General features: G+C 46.6%; 2 protein-coding genes across 2 annotated transcripts in view; both read left to right on the forward strand.

Moving 5' to 3' along the window:
- Window positions 1-373: 373 nt before the first annotated feature.
- Window positions 374-23,307, forward strand: ago1 (argonaute RISC component 1). The gene is made up of 19 exons (XM_064945465.1): window positions 374-771; window positions 7,894-8,080; window positions 9,295-9,415; window positions 9,595-9,776; window positions 10,961-11,097; window positions 11,741-11,875; window positions 12,478-12,565; window positions 12,893-13,040; window positions 13,136-13,255; window positions 13,514-13,636; window positions 15,838-15,971; window positions 16,368-16,552; window positions 17,345-17,504; window positions 17,721-17,811; window positions 18,590-18,784; window positions 19,103-19,237; window positions 19,434-19,535; window positions 20,105-20,304; window positions 20,537-23,307. Exons 1-19 carry the CDS (start codon window positions 747-749, stop codon window positions 20,643-20,645), a joined length of 2,577 nt encoding a protein of 858 aa, XP_064801537.1. The 5' UTR covers window positions 374-746; the 3' UTR covers window positions 20,646-23,307.
- A 694-nt stretch (window positions 23,308-24,001) lies between these two features.
- The window catches only part of ago3a (argonaute RISC catalytic component 3a), a 46,355-nt gene continuing 44,959 nt past the window's right edge, over window positions 24,002-25,397 (forward strand). Inside the window, exon 1 of the mRNA XM_064945466.1 lies at window positions 24,002-24,832. Within this exon, the coding sequence (XP_064801538.1) occupies window positions 24,814-24,832 (19 nt within the window). The 5' untranslated portion in view covers window positions 24,002-24,813. The remainder of the gene's footprint in view (window positions 24,833-25,397) is intronic.

A 25,397-nucleotide genomic window follows, 5' to 3' on the forward strand; every position in this document is an offset into this window, starting at 1 on the left:
GTTATGCTTAGGGGTTCCCCAAACTCGGTCCTGGGGACCCCGAGGGCTGCACGTTTTGGCGTTTGCCCTAGCACCACACCGCTGATTCAACGAATCATCCAGCTTTGATTGTTTGAATTTGCGGTGTAGTGCTAGGGCAAATCCCAAAACGTGAACCCCTTTGAGTCCCCAGGACCAAACTTGGGAAACGCTGGTAGGATAAGGACGTCCCAAGAATTTCGGATAGCAATAACCATGTACAGCTCAGCTGCTACACCAAGATAACCCATACAGCCGCCTCCAGTAGAGGGCGACTACAACAACTCGTCTACAGAATGCAACATCCTTCAAAGTCAAAGAAGAGGTTACAGAATTCGGGGAGGGGGGGGGCTGGTCCTTTTTTGTTCCGCTGGAGAATCGTGCTTGGACGGTGAGCAGGAGCATAACAGACCGATAAGAAAGCATCGCGCCACGGACAATCTTTTTAGGCCAGGCAAAGAGCGTTCAACCCGGAGGAAAGAAGACCGACGCAAGGTATCACACAAGAGCCGTTAAGCAGCGGTTATTTGTTATCAGACAGGCAGCTTTTTTCGTTACAACTCTGTGTGTCTGGGGGTACTGGAAGGGGTGGGGGTTTAGCGAGTACGGAGAAGACTACACGCCGAGAGGAGGGGGCTGGAAGTCTGCAACTCTTCCAGCCTGAAAGGGCCGGCGCTGTGACCATAGAACCCTGGACTGTCTAGTGCCCGCGCGGTTAAGTGGATGGGATGGAGCCGGGACCGTCTGGCGCTGGTAGGTCTCTCTCTTCTCTGTCAAGGGTTGAATTGTTGCTTATCTTCAGCTATAACAGCTGATGGTATCATGCAATTGCCCACATATTTGAAAACGGGCGTCATATCTGGTGCAGCATTCTCTAATGCTAGCTGGCTGGCTGAAAAACCCGTCCATCACAACGATTGTGGGTCTTTTTCAACCATAGCTCGTGCACTATACGAAATGACTTATCATAGCGAGAGACGGGTCTTTTGGTGCACTGACAATGTCCAGGGTCAGGGGCGGGGGCAGGGGGCCGTGGGAATCTCTGGCGTGGAGACACGAGGTAAAGCCCGACTTCTACTCAGCACCCCTCTCACTCACACTCACACACCAAATACAAGACTGTCTGTTTTGTCAGTCTGTGTTCTACATACAATTTTAGAATGATCGAAAAGTGCACTGATCCAAATGTTATTTATTCACACCCCACCAAAATGAAGCCACAATGAACTAACTCAAGTCTATGTGAACACCACAATTAGTTATGCATTCGAATACTGCAAAGAGTGGCTATTGGACTACCTGTTTATAATGTGATTTTTTTTTTAAGAATATTTTTTACATTTATTTAACTAGGCAGGTCAGTTAAGAACAAATTCTTATATACAATGACAACCCACTGTTCCAAGGCCAGCTGCCTTGTTCAGGGGCAGAACGACTGATTTTTACCTTGTCAGTTTAGGGATTCGATCTTGCAACCTTCCGGTTACTAGTCCAACGCTATAACCACTAGGCTACCTATCGCCCCAATATTATTATTTAGATTAGTACATGCTATAGAAATGAAACCACACCTCCATAGAACCCTCGGTGCCAACATATTTACATCAAGGTCATTCCAATTTAATGTTCGTATTGGGTAATGCTAGAGTTATTTACAGTTGAATCATTTAGCAGACCCTCTTATCCAGAGCGACTTACATTTAATTTATTAATCTTAAAAAAGCTAGGTGGGACAACCACATATCTTCCTCATGGTACGTAGATTTTTCCTCAAAGTAGTTATCAGCAAAGTCCGTGCTAGTAGCGGTGGGGGGGGAAGTCAAGTGTCAGTGTTATTTCAGGAAAGACTAGTTATGGCATATCAAAAAGCACATGGTGTTTCACTTTTGTTACTTAGTTCAAGTGGGCAGACAGGCATACAACTCTAAATATTATGATGACCTGTGATATTATGACACTGCGCTTTAGTCTGGTCTGAAGTCCAATCTGTGCATAATCAATGATCCCCAGGTGTTAGTGTAGATCACAGTTATGTTAGCTAAAATTCACTGTCATTCAAATGGAGTCGGCCTATCGTTCGACAGCTTGTTGACACTTAAATATGGAGTTGTTTGTTTTTAGGGAGGGGGACAAACAGCTAATGACCCCCGGACCCGCCCATCTCCAGAAGTCTTCTTCTCTGACCAAAGTGACATATTCTTTGTTGTGTATCTTCACGCAACGACATTGACTGACCGGCCTCCAGATTTGGGACTAGTAGGATTTTACTGAACATCCTATAGGACACCATTTACACTTGAATATTAGTCAGTTAATCAGTAACACTTAAAGGAAAATTCCACTCAATCTATCTTTTGGTATTTGTTTCATTAGTCCACTGTTGATCATATGATGCAAAATGCAGCACACTGCGACACTTTCTGTGTTTTGAAAGTTCTATATCTTCAAAACTTGATGGCTGACAAGCAAAACATTTTGGGACTGTATCAACAGTGGACTAATGAAACGAATACCAAAATTATAGTTGAAGTGGTAGTTATAGTTGAAGTGGTTTTCCTTAAAATGGCTGTATTGGACCTTTAATCTCAATATCAAATCATTTCTGGCTAGCGATTAACTACCTTGCTGTGATCGATTTCAATTAAAATGGTAAAATATTAACAAAAATAGCTTCTTAGAAAAATGTAATTGCTCAAGCAAATATTTAGCTAGGACTGACTGGGAGTGGGATCTAATTGGAGGAGCCTAATGGGAAGGATGTATAACCTGAAAAATAGCTGTTATTGGCAGAGAGAATGACAAACTGTCTTTGCTACTGGCCTATTAGCTTATACCATCTGATGTCACAGGCGGTCCAAAAACCCCACCCAGCCAAACAAGCTGACATTTCAGACTGTCTTTTCAAACAGCTCTTACACTAAAATGCATTATCATAATTTTCAGTCTTTTTTTCCAACCTCCGTGTGGAAATATAAAAAAACACAGTAAAATCACGTTTGACTGCACTGCCCCATTTAACACGGACTCTGTCCTCAAGACTAGAATTAAGCTACTAGAATGTTTTATACCTGGACAGCGTTTGAATACTTATCTGAACCTAAACCTACAACTAGTTAACTCTTAGCTATATCACCATTCCAGACAACTATTAGACATGGAATCATCTCCAGTGATGTCAGCAGGAAATGGATGTGGGAATAGTGTGTGTAATTCCATGTTTCAATGATAAAGGAACCCGGCCTAAACCAGACTCCAGGGAGAAACACACACACACAGTTGACGTGGAAAGGGCCCCAGTGCCAGGGAAAGACTGCTATTGTCTGGGGATGTGTGATCTCTGGCTCCACTTCTCACCATCTGCCTCCACTGGGGTGGGGTGGGGCGGGCTGCCGGTGACGTGTGTGTGTGTGTGTGTGTGTCAGTGTGTTTAGCCTACTCTGTGTCAAGACTGTTGAGACTTATGCCATAGGCGTAACAAACACACCGTCAGTAGAATCAACCTAGTCTTAAGTGGTTTATCATGCCAGATTGCCAGTCCGCAGTTGGCTGCTTTTTCAAGGCAGAGTGAGCGTATTCATCCTTGACTGACTGCTATGCTTGACTACAGGATTTCCAATGCTTGCCTTTTAAACCACAAGCTCTCCGCTCAGCTCAGCTATAGGCCTCGCATGTGAGAGAGGTTAATGACTGGGGAGGAGGCCGCTCGGACCTAATGTGGAAACACTAACGCTGCTTCAGGATGAAAAAGGCCAAGGTCCCACACACACACACACACACTACCCCTCCACCCACCATCCCTCCAGGTTTCCTGATCTCCATGACAATGCCAGTGTTGCTGTGGAGTCTCCATGGTAAGGCTGGGAATGTTGGTGGGGACCCCTGTGTTTGTGTGTGTGGTAGTGGGGGCTCTCCCTCTCCCCCCAGCCCCCCTGTCTGTGTGATGGAGGAGGAGGGCAGCTGCGGTCTTTGTTGTGATTGTGAGAGGGCTGTTCTCTGGGGAAGCAGAGGTTAAGACATGGGCTGGTCAGGGCTGGGCTGGGCCCCCTCTCAGGCAGGGAGGAAGGCAGGAGTCTCACATTTTACCAGGCCGATCTCAAGTCCTACACCTGTTGAACTTCACATACTTGTTTTCCTCACTGCAATGCACTAGTTAGTGCACATGCACTTTGTATTGTATTCACTCTCTGTTCAGTACCAAAGTTTCAAATTATGTTTGAAAAGAGGCTAGCAGTAGAATTAATGTCAAACGAAAACATCTCAAATGCAGGCTTTTTGTCGTCTTCCCGTGACCGTTGGATTGTATACCTATGCTACTATCGCTAACTAAGGCACATTTGTGATTGTTCCATCTCATGTAGTCTGAGGTCATTTTTTATTATTTTTATACAAAATCACACTAGAAGCCCTTGTGAGGCTAGCCTACTCCTCCGCTAGCAGTTTCTGACCCTGCCTGCGTGTTTAAGGAAATGTCTGTATCTTTCTTTCAGTGTCTGTCTGGCTTGGTGTATCCAGCGTCGCCCTAATGTATTCTCTTTCTCTCTCACCCTTAATTCTCATTGAACCACCAACCACCCCTCTCGCCTCCTCTTTCGTTCACACCCCCCCTCCTCTCACCCGAATCGCTTTGTTCCTTCTCCCCCCTCTCCCGCTATTATCCCTCATCAATATCCTCGTCTCGTGTCACCCTCTCACCCCCCCCTCTCTCTCCCATGTACACCCATTACTTCATTCTTTATTCCCATATTTTGCTGCACAAACCAATCCTTCCTGTCTGTCTGTTGCTCTTTTCTTCCTCTCTACGTCTTCCTGTCTCTTCCTGACTCGTCATCCCGCTCATTTCTCCTCTCTGCCCATCATCTCATCATTACATGCCCCTCTCTCTGCCCATCATCTCATCACTACATGCCCCCCCCTCTCTCTGCCCATCTCATCACTACATGCCCCCTCTCTCTGCCCATCTCATCACTACATGCCCCCTCTCTCTGCCCATCTCATCACTACATGCCCCCTCTCTCTGCCCATCTCATCACTACATGGCCCCCTCTCTCTGCCCATCTCATCACTACATGCCCCCTCTCTCTGCCCATCTCATCACTACATGCCCCTCTCTCTGCCCATCATCTTATCACTACATGCCCCCTCTCTCTGCCCATCTCATCACTACATGCCCCTCTCTCTGCCCATCATCTTATCACTACATGCCCCTCTCTCTGCCCATCATCTTATCACTACATGCCCCTCTCTCTGCCCATCATCTTATCACTACATGCCCCTCTCTCTGCCCATCATCTTATCACTACATGCCCCCTCTCTGCCCATCTCATCACTACATGCCCATGCCCCCCTCTCTGCCCATCTCATCATTACATGCCCATGCCCCCCTCTCTGCCCATCTCATCACTACATGCCCCCCTCTCTGCCCATCATCTTATCACTACATGCCCATGCCCCTCTCTCTGCCCATCTCATCACTACATGCCCCCCTCTCTGCCCATCATCTCATCATTACATGCCCATGCCCCTCTCTCTGCCCATCATCTTATCATTACATGCCCATGCCCCTCTCTCTGCCCATCATCTTATCACTACATGCCCCTCTCTCTGCCCATCATCTTATCACTACATGCCCCCTCTCTCTGCCCATCATCTTATCACTACATGCCCCTCTCTCTGCCCATCATCTTATCACTACATGCCCCTCTCTCTGCCCATCATCTCATCACTACATGCCCATGCCCCTCTCTCTGCCCATCATCTCATCACTACATGCCCATGCCCCCCTCTCTGCCCATCTCATCACTACATGCCCCCCTCTCTGCCCATCATCTCATCATTACATGCCCCCCTCTCTGCCCATCATCTCATCATTACATGCCCCCCTCTCTGCCCATCATCTCATCACTACATGCCCCCTCTCTGCCCATCATCTCATCATTACATGCCCCCCTCTCTGACCATCATCTCATCATTACATGCCCCCCTCTCTGACCATCATCTCATCATTACATGCCCCCCTCTCTGACCATCATGACATGCCCATGGCCCTCTCTCTGCCCATCACCACATGCCCCCTCTCTCTGCCCATCACCACATGCCCCCTCTCTCTGCCCATCATCACATGCCCCCTCTCTCTGCCCATCATCACATGCCCCTTCTCTCTGCCCATCATCTTATCACTACATGCCCATGCCCCTCTCTCTGCCCATCACCACATGCCCCCTCTCTCTGCCCATCATCACATGCCCCCTCTCTCTGCCCATCATCACATGCCCCCTCTCTCTGCCCATCATCTTATCACTACATGCCCATGCCCCTCTCTCTGCCCATCACCACATGCCCCCTCTCTCTGCCCATCATCACATGCCCCCTCTCTCTGCCCATCATCACATGCCCCCTCTCTCTGCCCATCATCTTATCACTACATGCCCATGCCCCTCTCTCTGCCCATCATCTCATCACTACATGCCCATGCCCCCTCTCTGCCCATCTCATCACTACATGCCCCCTTCTTTGCCCATCATCTCATCATTACATGCCCCCCTCTCTGACCATCATCTCATCATTACATGCCCCCTCTCTGACCATCATCTTATCATTACATGCCCCCTCTCTGACCATCATCTCATCATTACATGCCCCCTTCTTTGCCCATCATCTCATCATTACATGCCCCCCTCTCTGACCATCATCTCATCATTACATGCCCCCCTCTCTGCCCATCATCTCATCATTACATGCCCCCTCTCTGCCCATCATCTCATCATTACATGCCCCCCTCTCTGACCATCATCTCATCATTACATGCCCCCCTCTCTGACCATCTTATCATTACATGCCCCCTCTCTGACCATCATCTCATCATTACATGCCCCCTCTCTGACCATCATCTCATCATTACATGCCCCCTCTCTGACCATCATCTCATCATTACATGCCCCCTCTCTGACCATCATGACATGCCCATGGCCCCTCTCTCTGCCCATCACCACATGCCCCCTCTCTCTGCCCATCATCACATGCCCCCTCTCTGCCCATCATCACATGCCCCCTCTCTCTGCCCATCATCACATGCCCCCTCTCTCTACCCATCATCACATGCCCTCTCTCTGCCCATCACATGCCCCCTCTCTCTGCCCATCATCACATGCCCCCTTTCTATGCCCATCATCACATGCCCCCTTTCTATGCCCATCATCACATGCCCCCTCTCTCTACCCATCATGACATGCCCTCTCTCTGCCCATCACATGCCCCCTCTCTCTGCCCATCATCACATGCCCTCTCTCTGCCCATCATCACATGCCCCCTTTCTATGCCCATCACGCATGCCCCCTTTCTATGCCCATCACATGCCCCCTTTCTATGCCCATCACATGCCCCCTCTCTATGCCCATCACATGCCCCCTCTCTCTGCCCACCACATGCCCCCTCTCTCTGCCCACCACATCCCCCTCTCTCTGCCCATCATCACATGCCCCCTCTCTCTGCCCACCACATGCCCCCTCTCTCTGCCCATCACATGCCCCCTCTCTCTGCCCATCACATGCCCCCTCTCTCTGCCCATCACATGCCCCCTCTCTCTGCCCATCACATGCCCCCTCTCTCTGCCCACCACATGCCCCCTTTCTATGCCCATCACATACCCCCTCTCTCTGCCCACCACATGCCCCCTCTCTCTGCCCATCACATGCCCCCTCTCTCTGCCCATCACATGCCCCCTCTCTCTGCCCATCACATGCCCCCTCTCTCTGCCCATCATCACATGCCCATGCTCACTTTTCTTTCCTCATTACTCCATTTATTTCCACATCTCCCATACCCACATCCCTACCGTTTCTGCCCTTGCCTAAACTTCCGACACCTCTGCCCCTCCAGTGCCCATGGGGCCCTTCCCCCCACCCCTGCAGCAGGTGTTCCAGGCACCCCGCCGGCCGGGCATGGGCACGGTGGGCAAGCCCATCAAGCTGCTGGCCAACTACTTTGAGGTGGAGATCCCCAAGATGGACGTGTTCCACTACGAGGTGGACATCAAGCCTGACAAGTGCCCCCGACGGGTCAACAGGTAGAGTAACGTGCCGTCCCTACATAGTATCATATACCACATCTGGTCCCCTGTGGGCAATAGCCTGGGGATTGAGGTTACCCAACTCGACACCTGTCACCCAGGTGTCCCCAACTATAAGTGAAGCAGTGGTCCACTTGATCGCTAACATTTCCCCAATGTTTTTAAGAACCACAGAATATGGACTGCAGAACTGAGCCAGAGCCAGAACTCGGAGGACCACACTCTATGTAGAAGTCTGTTGAGGTCAAACAACTTCTCAAAATGATTCAGAGAGAGACTCGCAGTTCATTGGCTCACCATGACTATGACTCTCTCGTCCCGTATCCACCATTATCTAGCCAGGATATGATTAATGGTCTTCGAGATCCACATTGTATGGTGGTCATCATTGGCCAATCCATTCTAAACCCCAGACATGCGTTTCAATGGTTGGCCAATCCATTCTAAACCCCAGACATGCGTTTTAATGGTTGGCCAATCCATTCTAAACCCCAGACATGCGTTTCAATGATTGGCCAATTGAGCCGTCTGCGTTTCTTTCCTTTGATTGGACTGAGGATTTCAGCCGTTGTACAACCTCCTAGACTGTAACTCAACTGTTGTATATCCAACAACAACAAAAATAGCATCTCGCTCTCTCTTTCTCTCTCTTTCTCTCTCTTTCTGTTACTTGATTAACAGAAAAGCTGAGTCAAATCTGAAGTTTTACTTTGCCTGGTGAAAATGTTTCATACGAAGTACACACACCGAACACATCTTGGAGCTTCCTGCTTCGTTCTTACTTAGTAGGAGTTTTTTTTTCTCAAACAAAGGGTCCATGCAGGCATGCGAAAGGTCAACCCCACATGACCTCTCCTTTTCAACCCCGTCCACTCTACCCCCACACTTAGACGAAAGCCACGGCACCATGTATTCAGGGGTGCCGCGGCCCCACAGCTACCTCCCCTACCTCCCTTTGTCCTAGGGATTCCCCCATGACCATGAGACCATTACCTTTCACCAGCTGTATCCTGCTTGATCCATAACCAATCGAATCGGGTCTTTCCTGCTCCCCAAAAAAACACCCATCCTAAATCCAGATTTCTGATAGGATGTTGGGTTTAATTTGGACCACTACATTTGTTGACAGATGGTCTTCTTTTGTGGTTTTGTCACCTCTGATGGCCATGATGGTGAACCTGGTGTTTTTGACTCTGTGTCGCCCCCTGCAGGGAAGTGGTGGAATACATGGTGCAGCACTTCAAGCCACAGCTCTTTGGCGACAGGAAGCCGGTGTACGACGGCAAGAAGAATATCTATACAGTGCTGGCGCTCCCTATCGGAAGTGAGAAGGTAGGCATAAGGGAGAGAAAGTGTGTACTATACATTTTGAGCAAGTCCCCTTCTACTCCCATCTGTCCATTCCATTTCTTTATCCTGTAACACCCCCTCCCATCTCCCCTCCACCTACACTCTCCTCCATCACTCCATTTTTCTGCTCTTGCTCACCCCCCCCCTCTTTCTCCCTGAAGGTGGACTTTGAGGTGACTATCCCCGGGGAGGGGAAGGATCGTATCTTCAAGGTGTCTATCCGCTTCCTGGCCACGGTGTCATGGCGTCTGCTCCAGGAGACACTGGTCAGCGGGCGCCTGCAGGTTCCCCTGGACTCTGTCCAAGCCCTGGATGTGGCCATGCGCCACCTAGCCTCAATGAGGTACGGTACACTAAGTACATCCAGCAATGTACACACACAGACAGGCAGGCAGACACACACACACACACACAGACAGGCAGGCAGACACACACACACACACACAGACAGGCAGGCAGACACACACACAGACAGGCAGGCAGACACACACACACACAGACAGACAGGCAGGCAGACACACAGACAGGCAGGCAGACACACAGACAGGCAGGCAGACACACACACAGGCAGGCAGACACACAGGCAGGCAGGCAGGCAGGCAGGCAGGCAGACACACAGGCAGGCAGGCAGGCAGGCAGGCAGACACACACACAGACAGGCAGGCAGACACACATAGACAGGCAGGCAGGCAGGCAGACACACACACACACACAGACAGGCAGGCAGACACACACACAGGCAGGCAGGCAGGCAGGCAGGCAGACACACACACACACAGGCAGGCAGGCAGACACACACACATTTACATTTACATTTAAGTCATTTAGCAGACGCTCTTATCCAGAGCGACTTACACAGACAGGCAGGCAGGCAGGCAGGCAGACACACACAGACAGACAGGCAGGCAGGCAGACACACACACAGACAGGCAGGCAGACACACACACAGACAGACGGACACAGACAGGCAGGCAGACACACACACAGACAGACAGGCAGATTCACAGACAGACACAGACATACACACACACACACTATGAAAGCAAGGGCAGAGAAGCTTGTAGCTAATTTCAAAACTAGGATCTATGATGCACAAACAGGCAGAACACGCAAACACACGCCACAGGACACTGTGTGCATGTTGTCTTCAAACTGATTGAAAGGCATATGTTTGCCTTGAGGTGTGAATGTTTTGTTATTTTGGATTTAAAAAAAAAAACAATAGCAAGACATTCCTATCAAACTTGAACAGTGATTTAGTTTTAGATTCTATTATATTTACAGATCGAGAGGAGACAACAGATGCCTGATAGCTGAGAACTTAAAGGTGTCACATGAACAAAATCTAATAATAAGACATTGACTTGGAGGCTTGACTAGATCACAAACACAAGCTGTTGAATCATTCTGCTGGACTTATGTCTGCTACTCCTTATTGGTGACACAGAATTACTGGACATTTAGTCATGCTGCGGTGCTGAGACTCAAATGACTCATTCTCTATAATGTCATTTTTTTGTCATCCAGGTACACTCCGGTGGGACGATCATTCTTCTCCCCACCTGAAGGATACTACCATCCCCTGGGAGGGGGGAGAGAGGTGTGGTTTGGTTTCCACCAGTCTGTACGCCCCGCCATGTGGAAAATGATGCTCAATATTGATGGTGAGTCGGCTGAGTCCCACCAGGCAAGATCTACTCAAGGGTATGAAGTCACAGACCTTGTTGCGTCTACGTGATGGAATGAAAATCTGATCACAAGAGGTTATTTTTTTACCTTTATTTTACTAGGCAAGTCAGTTAAGAACAAATTCTTATTTTCAATGACGGCCTAGGAACAGTGGGTTAACTGCCTGTTCAGGGGCAGAACGACAGATTTTGTACCTTGTCAGCCCGGGGATTTGAACTTGCAACCTTTCGGTTACTAGTCCAAAGCTCTAACCACTAGGCTACACTGCCTGTCTACTCATAAAGTTACATTCACAGTGGTCTATGATTTAACATCCGTTTTGTGTGGTGTAAAAATTCACAACAGATCAATGCTTAGAAATGACTTCATTCTATAGTATTGGGGTTGTGTTCCTAATGCACCAAATGGAAGGAAACGGGCAGGAACTACGTGGATTTGTCCAATAAAGTATTTTTCCTTTTCCCCTGAAACATTTTCTTCTATGTTTTCCCTTGCGTGTCCTAGCGAACACAACCCAATGCTTAGGAATAACACAATCCTATAACACTGGGCTTCTGTCTCCGCTGCACTTCACTTCCATTCAGACTGAATGCATTACTTACTGCTCTCTTTCTCTAGTGTCTGCCACGGCCTTCTACAAAGCCCAGCCGGTGATCGAGTTCATGTGCGAAGTCCTGGACATCCGCAACATAGACGAGCAGCCCAAGACACTGACCGACTCGCAGAGGGTCCGCTTCACCAAGGAGATCAAAGGTGGGCCGTTGAACAGTGAGTGAGTACCTTCCACACGCCATGCCGCCTGCCTCTCACCAATGCCCCCTCAGACGATCCCCTCACTCTCCCCACTCCACCACTCCTTCCTTCTCCCACCACTCACTCCTTCCTTCTCCCACCACTCACTCCTTCCTTCTCCCACCACTCACTCCTTCCTTCTCCCACCACTCACTCCTTCCTTCTCCCACCACTCACTTCTCCATTTCCTTTTCTCTTCCTTCCTTCTCTTCTCATCCTAATGCATCCTTCTCTCCACCATGCCCCTTGTTATTTTCTACCCCAGGAGTCTCCCCAGAATGTTTTAAATTTCTATGATTGTGATGGAATGCACTATTATACATTTTGTATGAGTTTTCCTAAAGAAATACATTTGAAAGGCCACACGATGGCGCTAAAGAGTAAAGCGTGAACGACTGAAACACCGGTGGAGCAGCGCCTCTGTGCACACAGCCTATGGGGAGAGCTCTGTCCTTCCCTTCTCCTCCACCCTCTCCCCATCAACGTCTGTCCCCGTGCCGTCACTACTGCTGGCTCTTATCTTTGTGTGTGTCTGTGCCCCTGCTGTCGGTGGGCGTTACCAGGTCTGAAGGTGGAGGTGACCCACTGCGGTCAGATGAAGAGGAAGTACCGCGTCTGCAACGTCACGCGACGCCCCGCCAGCCACCAGACGTGAGTAGCGTCACACGGTTGACCCTACTGATGCTCCCCGGACAACGGATGTTTTGGGTGGATGATGTGTCTGCGAGAAGTCCAATAAAAGTCATGACCTGTAAATCATCATTGTCAGTTGGGATATTGGTCTTTTGTGATTCTGACTACAGATATGGTCTGTGACAAGGATGGATTTTTATTTTTTTATTGTCCACATTTTTTCTAGCGTTGAGTGAAGACACCAGTGGTTTTCTAGAGGCGCTTGCATCAATGTGAGGCATGGGGTGACTATTCTCAGGTAGCTGTGGTAGTCATTTAACACCTTTATCACGCATTCCCTACCAGATTTCCCCTGCAGCTTGAGAGCGGACAGACAGTAGAATGTACGGTGGCCCAGTACTTCAAGCAGAAGTACAATCTGCAGCTCAAGTATCCCCACCTGCCCTGCCTCCAGGTGGGGCAGGAGCAGAAGCACACCTACCTGCCCCTGGAGGTGAGAAACATTCAATCCAGTTGCTTTCTGTACTTGAGAAGGAAATCCCGGCTTATATAATATACTTAATGGTGTTTGATTTTGTGTCCCTGCAGGTGTGTAACATAGTAGCAGGGCAGCGCTGTATCAAGAAACTGACAGATAATCAGACGTCCACTATGATCAAAGCCACGGCTCGCTCTGCACCTGACAGACAGGAGGAGATCAGCCGACTGGTGAGTCGGTGGTGCCGCCTGGTGGCTGGAGGCTGCAATGCGAAACTACCAGCTATGAGCATGAGAATTGGCATTAATGAATTTAACACAGACCATCCAACACAGATGAACACATACTACTACTAGACTTGAGGGGAAAAGACTGTACATAGTAAATGACTTCCTATTATTCTCTCCACGGATTAGATGTGAATTGACAGCATTGTGCAGAGAGAATGAATCACACACATCCTGTCTGTTGTCCCCGTCTGTCCACAGATGAAAAATGCCAACTTTAACCTGGACCCGTACATCCAGGAGTTTGGGATCAAGGTGAAGGATGAGATGGCGGAGGTGACGGGAAGGGTGCTGCCTGCCCCTATCCTACAGTATGGAGGACGGGTAAGAGACATCACGCTTATAGTACGGCCACATTAAGCATCCTTTCAATTCTGTGTACTTTAGTGAGAAAATAAAAATGCTGTGTACTTGTTCCAGCACAGTAAATGGAGGAGGAATTAATTTGCTACTCGCATTGGGCTCAGTTCTTTTTTAGCACAATTTACTGTCCAGATATATACACACGACCGTTCAAACGTTTGGGGTCACTTAGAAATGTCCTTGTTTTTTAAAGAAAAGCAACTCTTTTTGTCCATTAAAATAACATCAAATTGATCAGAAATACAGTGTAGACATTGTTAATGTTGTCAATGTCTATTGTAGCTGGAAACGGCTGATATTGAATGGAATATCTACATAGGTGTACAGAGACCCATTATCAGCAACAATCACTCCTGTGTTCCAATGGCACGTTGTGTTAGCTAATCCAAGTTTATAATTTTAAAAGGCTAATTGATCATTAGAAAACCCTTTTGCAGTTATGTTAGCATAGCTGAAAACTGTTTTAATTAAAGAATCAATAAAACTGGCCTTCTTCAGACTAGTTGAGTATCTGGAGCATCAGCATTTGTGGGTTTGATTACAGGCTCAAACTGGCCAGAAACAAATAACTTTCTTATGAAACTCGTCAGTCTATTCTTGTTCTGAGAAATGAAGGCTATTCCATGCGAGAAATTGCCAAGAAACTGAAGATCTCGTACAACGCGGTGTAGTACTCCCTTCACAGAACAGAGTAAACTGACTCTAACCAGAATAGAAGGAGGAGTGGGAGGCCCCGGTGCACAACTGAGCAAGAGGACAAGTACATAAGATTGTCTAGTTTGAGAAACGGATGCCTCACAAGTCCTCAACTGGCAGCTTCCTTAAATAGTACTCGCAAAACACCAGTCTCAACGTCAACAGTGAAGAGGCGACTCCGGGAGCTGGCCTTCTTGGCAGAGTGGCAAAGAAAAGCCATAACTCAGACTGGCCAATAAAAAGAAAAGATTAAGATGGGTAAAAGAACACAGACACTGGACAGAGAAACAGCAAAGGTTATTTGTTTCTGACCATTTTGAGCCTGTAATCAAACCCACAAATGCTGATGCTCCAGATACTCAACTAGTCTAAAGGACAGTTTTATTGATTCTTTAATCAGTACAACAGTTTTCAGCTGAGCTAACATAATGTCAAAAGGGTTTTCTAATGATCAATTACCCTTTTTTAAAATGATAAACTTGGATTAGCTAACACACCGTGCCATTGGAACACAGGAGTGTGATGGTTGCTGATAATGGGCCTCTGTACGCCTATGTAGATATTCCATTCAAAATCAGCCATTTCCAGCTACAATAGTCAGTGACAACATTAACAATGTCTACACTTTATTTCTGATCAATTTTATGTTATTTTAATGGACCCAAAAAATAGCTTTTCTTTCAAAAACAAGGACATTTCTAAGTGACCCCAAACTTTTGAACGGTAGTGTATATGACAGTAACAGCAGGAGTAGCCCACACAGCTACTCACCAGTAGGCTATAGAGTGGTGAGGAGGACTTTACCATACATTTTCTGGATTCATGTTCACTCCAACATCGTTTTAAGATTTGTTTTTACTATTGACAGTTACTGCTGATTTTGGGATTGTATATTGATTCGCTCTCCTTAAATAGTCATGACTGGTTCGATCTGCCGTAAGACCACTGTGGTGAAGAATAACATTGCTACTTAACCGCGGTTCCAAGTTCAGTTTTGAGATCCACCGGCGTCATTGGCGTAGGTTTAGCCGGACATAAATGACAGGTCTTGGAACTATGACAACGGGTAGCCTCTCCCCGCTTTGCTTGAGGGGAAATGTAGTGATTTTGCCAACACAGCCATGTACACAGTCTTGTACCCTTAACCTTTTTATAAACGGACTACTGTTGATATAAATCCGACCTTATTAGTTTTATGAGTAATCCAGGAATGCCACGGGTTAATTGACACGAGAGAACCCAAGAAAATAGCAACTCGACAGAGCACCAACGGCTACGATGATTGAGTAAAATACTCCCGGACACAAAGGGTCCACAGAGTTCCTGCTCACCACTCTATATCAAACCAGGCTTCTGGCTTCAGAAGTCAGTCCCCACTACAGTTGGTGTGGATTTCACAGAGTGCAAACAGCCCTGACATTGATCTGGTTCTGAGGCTTTGGTCTCCCACCTGTTCCACCTCACAGAACCGGGCCATCGCCACGCCCAACCAGGGGGTGTGGGACATGAGGGGCAAGCAGTTCTACAACGGTATTGAGATCAAGGTGTGGGCCATCGCCTGCTTCGCCCCCCAGAAACAGTGTCGGGAGGAGGTGCTCAAGTAAGTACCCTTCTGGGAGACGGGGTAGTGTGGGAAGTGGATATCTTCAGGCATCGTATTAAAGATTCCTGTCACAGTGCAACAATATTTATCTAAAGATAAAATATTTGTTTTTCTAGGTAGTGTTGTGTGTTAGAATAGTGTGATTTGTTTCATATTTCAAGATTTACTTGCTGTGTATGGGTTGTGTTCATAAGTGCACACTATGGGAAACGTTCTAAAACATTTTGCAATTGGATGAGCATTCCGTTGGAGAAATCCAGATAATACATCCCTGTTTCAGTCCATTGTCTTCCATTTTGGTGCTTTAATAAACACAGCCCTGGACTCGGCAGACAGCACCACCATGTGAACCAGGTTCCTTTCCGAACAAAAAATGTTCACCACTCTCCTCAGGAACTTCACAGACCAGCTGCGTAAGATCTCCAAGGATGCTGGGATGCCCATCCAGGGCCAGCCGTGTTTCTGTAAATACGCCCAGGGAGCCGACAGTGTGGAGCCCATGTTCAGGCACCTGAAGAACACCTACTCTGGACTGCAGCTCATCATCGTCATCCTGCCTGGAAAGACCCCAGTCTACGGTAAGATTGGCCTTATTCATGCCAAGTTTGAGTTTATTTATTCTTGTTCACAGATAAAACTGAAGAAATGCAGGATTTACATGACTAACAATTGCATGTCATTTAAAATACATAACACATACGTGACAAATGGAATATTGAACAATTGAAAATATTACAGGACATTTTTCATAAATCAGTGTAGATGATGGGGAGGAGACTGGTTAAAAAATGATTTTTAAGCCTTAAGAGAATTGAGACATGGATTATGTGTGTGCCTTTCAGTGAGAATGGGCAAGACAAAAGTGTTCCTTTGAATGGGGTGTGGTTAGTAGGTGCCAGGCGTACCGGTGTGTGTCAAGAACTGCAACGCTGCTGGGCACTTAAAAATTGTTTTTATTATATTTTTTATTAATCCGACCATTAAAAAAAAAACAAGCACACACTTGAAAAAGCCATACGTGCACATGAGTAAAATCATGGAGGATAACACACAATAACACACAATAACACACAATAACACACAATAAAGTCTGGGACTGATTTCCATTCTGGTCCTCTTGACACAAGGTGGCTAGGCAAGATCGAACACTGTTGAACGCAGTATGACAGCAAGATAATAAAACAAATAAGATCTATCTCATCATTGCAATTACTTTCCCATGTGTATCAAGAATGGTCCACCACCGAAAAGACAACCAGCCAACTCGATATTAGGAATGTGTTCTTACTGTTTTGTACTCGTGTATAATAGCTTCATTTGAGCAGTTATGGATCTGTACCTAATTGCTGCCTGTTACTGGTCCTGTGTAGCGGAGGTGAAGAGGGTGGGAGACACTCTCCTAGGAATGGCCACTCAGTGTGTCCAGGTGAAGAACGTGGTGAAGACGTCCCCCCAGACCCTCTCCAACCTCTGCCTCAAGATCAACGTCAAGCTGGGGGGAATCAACAATATCCTGGTGCCCCACCAACGGTAAACTTTCAACCAACTCTCTACACTGGGTTGGGTTCATTATGGCAAAGTCCCTTTTTCAGTTTGTTTTTGTTGCGTTTGGTACCTAATGGATACGAACTTGGTCTTAATGTGCTCTGGATGGAAACGCATTCATGTATATGAGCACTCTTTTAAAATCAGACAAACTCCTGTGAGTTTGACGGAATTTGTCCCTTCTCCCTTCCTGTCTCACAGGTCAGCAGTGTTCCAGGAGCCTGTCATCTTCCTGGGAGCCGATGTAACACACCCCCCTGCTGGAGATGGGAAGAAGCCCTCCATTACCGCTGTAAGGCTGCTTCTCCAATACTACCACTACACCATGTTAACACAAATGATTATGTATTAAGAGTACGTCACATTTTAAGACGGGGGTATGAGGAAGAGAAGAAGGGGAAGAGAATGGCTCAGCACTGACTCACAGACGGGGAAGAAATGACGTCACCCCGATCCTCGCAACCCGGGCCTGGCTGTGGTTGGCTGTGTGGTTGCCAAGCGATCATGACAGAGTGTTGAGTCACACAGCCCTCTGTATGCGTCTGTGTGTGCTTCTGTGGGTGTGTGTCTGCGCTTACAGAGGTGGTCAGGAAGGATGACCATTTCTCTCACAATAACAAGGCGTAAGGCTACAAGGTTACTGTTATAGATGCTGACGACCCAGAGCTTCCCACACCGCCTATCCTGTGCCTCTAGAGGATGCTAGTGCTCACGTTGTATCATTGGCTAGAGGTGAATCATAGAACACTGAATTAAATATTGATGTTTTGGGTTGTCTATCTTTTATTTTTCAGCTCGTCTCTGTATTTTCAAAGTTCTTGCTTTTTAGGAGTCGTTTCTGAATTTTGGATTCACAAAGAGTCTTGAGTAGTAGTGCTGATTATAGGATCAGTTGCCTTTTGGCTAACAGTGAATAAGATTACGTGGACAGGGGGGACCAGATCATAGATCATCACTGAGATGCTTTCTGAATACATACCCTCGTCTCTGCATGGCTAGTCCCTTCATTTCTCTTTTATCATCCCTCTCTCCTATTTTTTATTTTTTTTTGTTTTCTCCCCCCTCTCCAGGTGGTAGGCAGTATGGACGCCCACCCCAGCAGGTACTGTGCCACAGTCCGGGTCCAGAGGCCCAGACAGGAGATTATCGAAGACCTTTCTTACATGGTGCGAGAGCTGCTGATCCAGTTCTACAAGTCGACCCGCTTCAAGCCCACCAGGATCATCTTCTACAGGGACGGGGTGCCCGAGGGGCAGCTCCCGCAGGTACTTACTGGGCTCTGTCGTTGGGGATTATAAATGGTTGTCAATAGAGATGGGGATCCATTTTTCATTATTTATAAGTGACAGAGTTGGATTGGCCAGATCACTATATTTTCCCTCACTTTGACCAATAGGCCTAGTAGTTTATAGCAGTTAAGTAATGGTATGTAGTTCATCTCTGAATAAGTATGATTTGATATAGTATAGCGTGACAATAATGCAAAATACTGGGAAGAGTTACAGAAAGAGGTGAGTAACGCAACTACCTCTAAAGATATCAGTTGGACAGATAACGAGTAAATGTTAAATTTTTCTGCATAGATACTCCACTACGAGCTTCTGGCCATCAGGGATGCGTGCATCAAGCTGGAGAAGGACTACCAGCCTGGTATCACCTACATCGTGGTCCAGAAGCGCCACCACACACGCCTCTTCTGTGCCGACAAGTCTGAGAGAGTGAGTCAACAATCCAAGTTATGCTAACCGCAAATGTATCATGCTTTATATGTTTCACTCTAGAACAGGGGTCTCAAACTATCGGCGCACGGGCCAAATGCGTCCTGTGAGCTTATTTGATGTGGTCTGCGGTTGTAATGTTAGGATAAGCGTTTGTAATTAAATATCGTGGTCCTGTTATTGTCTTTCTCTGTAGATCGGGAAGAGTGGTAACATTCCTGCAGGGACCACAGTGGACACCAGCATCACTCACCCGTTTGAGTTTGACTTCTACCTTTGCAGTCACGCGGGTATACAGGTGATTGGGGAGGAGCTTCCTGCTGCTGTCCATCTGTGTTTGTCGAACCTGAGCCATTATAAATCTCCTGGCTCTTGAGTCACATGCAGCTCTTTTTTAATGCTTCTTTGTGGCTCCATGGCTATTTAATTTGTATATTTTTATTTTATTGTTTATTTAACCATAGAAATCACATTGAGTTTCATCTTCAACAAAGCAACATGCATACATTTACGAGATACACAACATAAAACATAACAATGAATGTAAGTTAAAACAGTGCATATGAGAAACTTTAAAAGAGCAGGTTTAAAAACATATCGTTAGGGCACTGTGTTTTGCACAATCATGTGACATAGCCAAATTTTGATTCTGTATTTTAAGCCTTATTCGGGAATGAGAATTACACCAAAGATTAAACAATTGTCTGAGGATGGTGTGGACCACCTGACATGAAAAGGGGACAGTTTGAAGTTAAAGCTTTAAACAAAAGGTTAAAATCCAGGCAAAACACAGGGCCCTAATACTAGTTATTCATGTTTTCAAGTAATCCTCTCTTGAGTGTTTGAAATGGTCTCTCCACTCTGCAGGGGACTAGTCGGCCCTCGCATTACTACGTCCTGTGGGACGACAATCGTTTCACCGCCGACGAGCTGCAAATCCTCACCTACCAGCTGTGCCACACCTACGTGCGCTGTACACGCTCCGTCTCCATCCCCGCGCCGGCCTACTACGCCCGCCTCGTGGCCTTTCGTGCCCGCTACCATCTGGTGGACAAGGAGCACGACAGGTGAGCATGGTGGTCTAGTTAACGTTTAAAGGGACATTCCACTTAAATCTGTCAGATGTTTAAGACTTCAAATGTAGTCTAATTGTCAAGATGAATTCAAGTTCCATGCCATCCGTTGTGTAGATCCAGCTGTATGCCTCAACCTAAAATGAAAGAAGAAGATGAGCACCATATAATTTCCAGATCTTATTCGGTACTTATTGTGTCCTGTGTCTTTCTGTCCTTACTGTAGTGGGGAGGGAAGCCATGTCTCTGGTCAGAGTAACGGTCGGGACCCCCAGGCTCTGGCGAAGGCGGTGCAGATTCACCACGACACGCTGAGGACCATGTACTTTGCCTGAGCACCACCCCACACCACCACCACTGTCCTTAAGACTCACCATCCCTCGGTGAGGGGCCTGGGAGCCCACTGGAAGCCTTCCACCTCTCCTCCTCCCTCCATGGTTGTGGCCACCCACACACTCCACACACCTCTCATGACTGACTCACCCCAGTACCAGAACTCTACACCCCTCACCTGATCAACCCAGGCAGACTCTGCAGCGTTCTGCACAACGGTTATTATTATCATTGTTGATATTATTAAGTGTTTATTTTTATTTACTTTACCAGGACTGTGTTTTTATGTTGACTTTTTTTTTTTTTTTTTAAGAGAAAAAAGGGTATTATTATATGCGACCTTCCACACTCCTATGAATGCAATATGGAGGGGAGGAAAACGGGCGCTGAGCTGCCCCGAGACTTATGACTGCCACCACAATGCTGCCTCTTACCTAATCCGCACGGCGGATGCCAGTGTTCTGTTCCAAGCCCCTGGTACAACAGGAGTCATGGGACCCCCGGGCTGGGGAAGGGCGACAAAAAGGACACTTATTATCGTTTTAAATTTTTTATCATGAATTCCATTCTTATGTTGCCGTTTTTACATTTTTTTATGGCCTTGAGGCGTGCAACGGGGACGTACGGTACTTTAGCACTTAGCACTTAGAGTTTAGCATGTAGTCAACGCCGCCCACCCGGCACCTAATATGAAGTGTCTGTGTGAGGCTAGCCCTCGGCTCTTAATAGTGGAAATAGAGCAGAGATCGAAAGAGCAGGTGTATTATATCGTAGATACATGAGACTTAAGTCCTTCACTGTATCTGTGCAGGTTGGGGAGTCTCCTCTTAAAATTAGCCAGTAGAGAGAGGCCAATGTAGAAGTTAGAGGGACCATTGCATTGAGTTTATTGAATATACTTGAATATACTCACACCCCATGCACCTAAACCAGCATTATTATTATTAACCAGCCTAATGTGATGCCTACCAATGGAAAAGGGGCACCTATGTAAACAGGAAGATGATCTTTGTGTCAGAATGTATTTACTCTGCGAAAGGAATTACGAGGCACTTTCTTTACCTGATTGGTTTATGTTACTTCAGAATGGGGAGATTTGTCTTCCCTCAGCCTTCACACACAGGTCTACACACACACACCTACCTACCTACCTACCTACCTACCTACCTACATAATAGATACTCACACCTACAACCTTTCTAAGCTTGCTGAACCAATAGAGTAACAGTAGCAATACAAGGTCTTCATCTTGTCTTTGTAGGTGTGAAAGCAGCAAAAAGACGTGGGCCAGAGAACACTGAATGAAAAGTGTTTCTCCCTTCACTTTTAGCACTTGACCTTGGCTATATGATCATTCTACACATTCTAGCTACACATTCCAACCTATGTCAATGGGGACGACATACACACCAGTACACTACGTTGACATACACACACACGCATACTGTACTCACACATAGCTCCTCTTTTTTTTAAAACATTTTGTACAGAGCTTGTCCTACCTACAAACATCGACCACAGCGTCGATCAACACAAGCACACTCATGCCCCCTCACATTCTCCTACTGAGTGTGTACCGAGCCACCTCCACGCATGCACTTGCCCCCCTTAAAACCCCCACATGAATACTTACCCCCTCCTTCTAACGCCACCACCCGTTTCCCCCCTATCCATACCCCGCTCAACCCTCTGCCTCGGTTCCCCTCCTCCCAGCCTAGTGTATGATCCCCCATTGGTGCGCTGTGTGCATGGACAACACAGATAGGGGTTTGCTACACAGGTTATTTGGGGGGGGGCGGTACTTACTCAATATGCCCTGCCTTCACTTCTGATCACGTTCTGACTTTCTGAAACGCATGAAACACCTTTTTATTATGACTGGGTATTCTGAGCCACCACCTTTCCGTTTTCCTAGAGATAGGAGCTTATTACGCTCACTTTTGCCTGTCAGTCATAGCTTCTGTTGTGTAAGCGGTGAACTGAAAGGCTGTTTTCTGTATTGTTGTGATGAGTAGTGTCAGAGTGTATCCTCAAGGGGGTACTATGCGAAAAGTAGTCTGACAACTTTCACTTCTTGGCCTCCAATCATGTCTGGTGGGTGGTAGAGCACCTTTTATGTTGGAAGGGAATGACGATCGAGATTTAATGATATGCCAATTTTTAGGGGGGGATTCATGTTTATGGACTTATGCACTCAAAATGCTTTTGTACACCATTGTACTGACCCCATGTGTCCAATGTGATTTGTATTTAACCTGTAATGAATTTGGGCTCACCAATGTAGCGGGGCCTTTGCAGTTGGGGTTAGTCCCCGGCCCCTCTGTGTTCAAATTCAGCTTGGGTAAGCCCAGCAACACTAATCCAGATGCAGTTCTTGTCTCCACTCAATGAAGACACAAAGCACCTTGCAACAGGGGAGGACAACATGGAATTACCCTGGGAAAAGCATCATGATGAGGACACAAGCGATTCTGCTCCACTCAGCCTCACTGACTAAGCAATATAAAAGCCACTGATCAAGAACAGTCTTTGTCATAGCACTTCTCAATTGGTTGAATGAAAGGACATAGAAGCAACTTATTTTGGCTCTGTATGATGTAATAGTATGGGGACTTTGTTGGGGAGGGCTATTTTTAAAGGAAATACATTTGTTTTTTAATACTCTTGTTGATTTGGTTGCGTACAGACAAACAATGCATTTATGGTCAGTCCTGGAAAACCCAATTGTATGCAGGATTTTTTGAATTTTTATTATGACATATCTGTAGCCTAGCCTAAATCACATCATAAAGCTCCAACCACTATCTCTGAAACCTTAATAGATTTAAAACAAATGTATGTCAGTCTACAGAGAGGAAAAGGGAAACATTTTGACGTAAGAACTGAGATGTTCTCTGTGTTACTGTAATATGATGTATTCCCATTGGCTAAAGTCAAAGCACAGAGTTTGCAATCGGAGGCTAAACATCGCGAGACTTGCAGGAACGCTTGCGAAACTGGTCAAGCAGACCAGGCCGGGGTTTGGGTTTCGAGAAGTGAAACATTCTTCCTTAGTTGTTAATTTTTCGAAATCTGAAGGCACAACCTAGATTCGATCCAATGTCTTAATTGAACATGTTATTACTCAGACCTCGTGAAAGTGACAAACTGACTCGTTTTCATTTTCGTCAAAAATAACATTGAGGGGGGTGCCTTTGATTGATGGCGTGCACATGCGCAGTTATGCGCGAGACAACCGTTAGACTCGATGACGTATTTCTGCGCATGAGCTTAGCTAGCTAACGTGATCGGGGATTTCTAGTGGAGAAGCAGTTTCTGCCCATCTTCCTACTGTACTGTCTTTGGGCGAAGTGCTTCATTCTGACGTTTGGCGTTTCCTTTTTGAGATAGAACCCACCTCTTCCTGTCGGTGTCAGACTAGTAACTTCACCATATTTAGTTGGTCAGAGCCCTACAGAGTTGAGCACAGGCAACCGGGATGAAAATCTTAGCCATATCGACGAATGCAACCGGGAGTTGACAGCCTAGAAACAGCGAAACTGGCCGCTGTTGGAGAGTGACATCAGTGGAAACTAGGCGGCACATCAAAACGGGTGCAAGCTGCCTATCATCAGCAGACTTTGAGTGATAAGTAGCTGTCTATTGTCGGATGAGAATTCTAACTAGTAGTCGTAGGTAGCTAGATGGCGAGCTAGCTAATTATCGCCAACTACCAAGCCTTAAACTCGATATCTTCTGGACGTAAAACTGAACTGATCAGATTTTTATTCAGCAAACTGATAATAAACTAAAGAGCCCAGTGAATCTGCAATTATGATATATTGACATTGTCTGTTAGCTATACTTGTCTCAATCCATTTGCTAATCTAGCAGCTAGCTAGTTTATCGTCGTCGTTGAGGCTCGAGCAAGTATCGCCGTGGCAGTGAATTCCGATTGGATACCTTGATCGACTTACAGACACCGGGACACGGAAGACCCTCATCCAAAGGGACTGGAAAAGGGGCCCGTTTGACAGTGAGCAGAGAAGAGAATTCGGGGAAACTCGTAACTACTCTGTTGCATCGCCTGTGCGGTGTTGTGAACTGCCGATAAAGCAGATTGAACCAAGGAAGAGTTCCTGACATTTGACATCTGTGATCCGGGGAGTGAACCGGGCAGGGACCTCATGAATGGAAATCGGAACGACAGGTAATTTGCTGTCATTGCTCATATCATGCCAAAATGATTTACTAAATTGTTGCATGTTTCCCAACACTGACATTGCAACAAAAGCAGAAAAAATAACTTATTTGATTGCTAGTTAGCCAGCCAATGTGAGTTAATTTTTTTGTTGGTCCATGTCAATTGCCTTAAGACACAACGCCAACCCACAGGTGTTGGTTGAGGTGTCTCGTTCGTGGCTAGCTGATTTTAACTACGCTAATATTTACACTCTAGAATTGCTAGTAATTAGCTTGCAAAAAAAACAGAATAGTCCGCTGGAGGCCAGAAGTTAAATAAAATGTAGTTTCAATTTACCCTGCCGATTGTCCTTAAGCAGGGGGGAAATTGAGGGAAAAAACTAACGAAAATAACACATTTAAACATACTTTCCTAACTTGGGTCTATTTTCTGCTGGCTTCATGTTAAAATAAGTCTTGCACGTGTGCGGTATGTGGACAAAAGAGCAATACTTTTGGGGGGGCTTTTATTTTGACGTGAGGTAAGCGGGTCTACAACCTACGTTTTGGAAAGTCTGTTTATTAACCCGACC

The sequence above is a fragment of the Oncorhynchus masou genome, chromosome 29 (genome assembly GCF_036934945.1).
Source record: "Oncorhynchus masou masou isolate Uvic2021 chromosome 29, UVic_Omas_1.1, whole genome shotgun sequence".
Taxonomy (NCBI): Eukaryota; Metazoa; Chordata; class Actinopteri; order Salmoniformes; family Salmonidae; genus Oncorhynchus; species Oncorhynchus masou.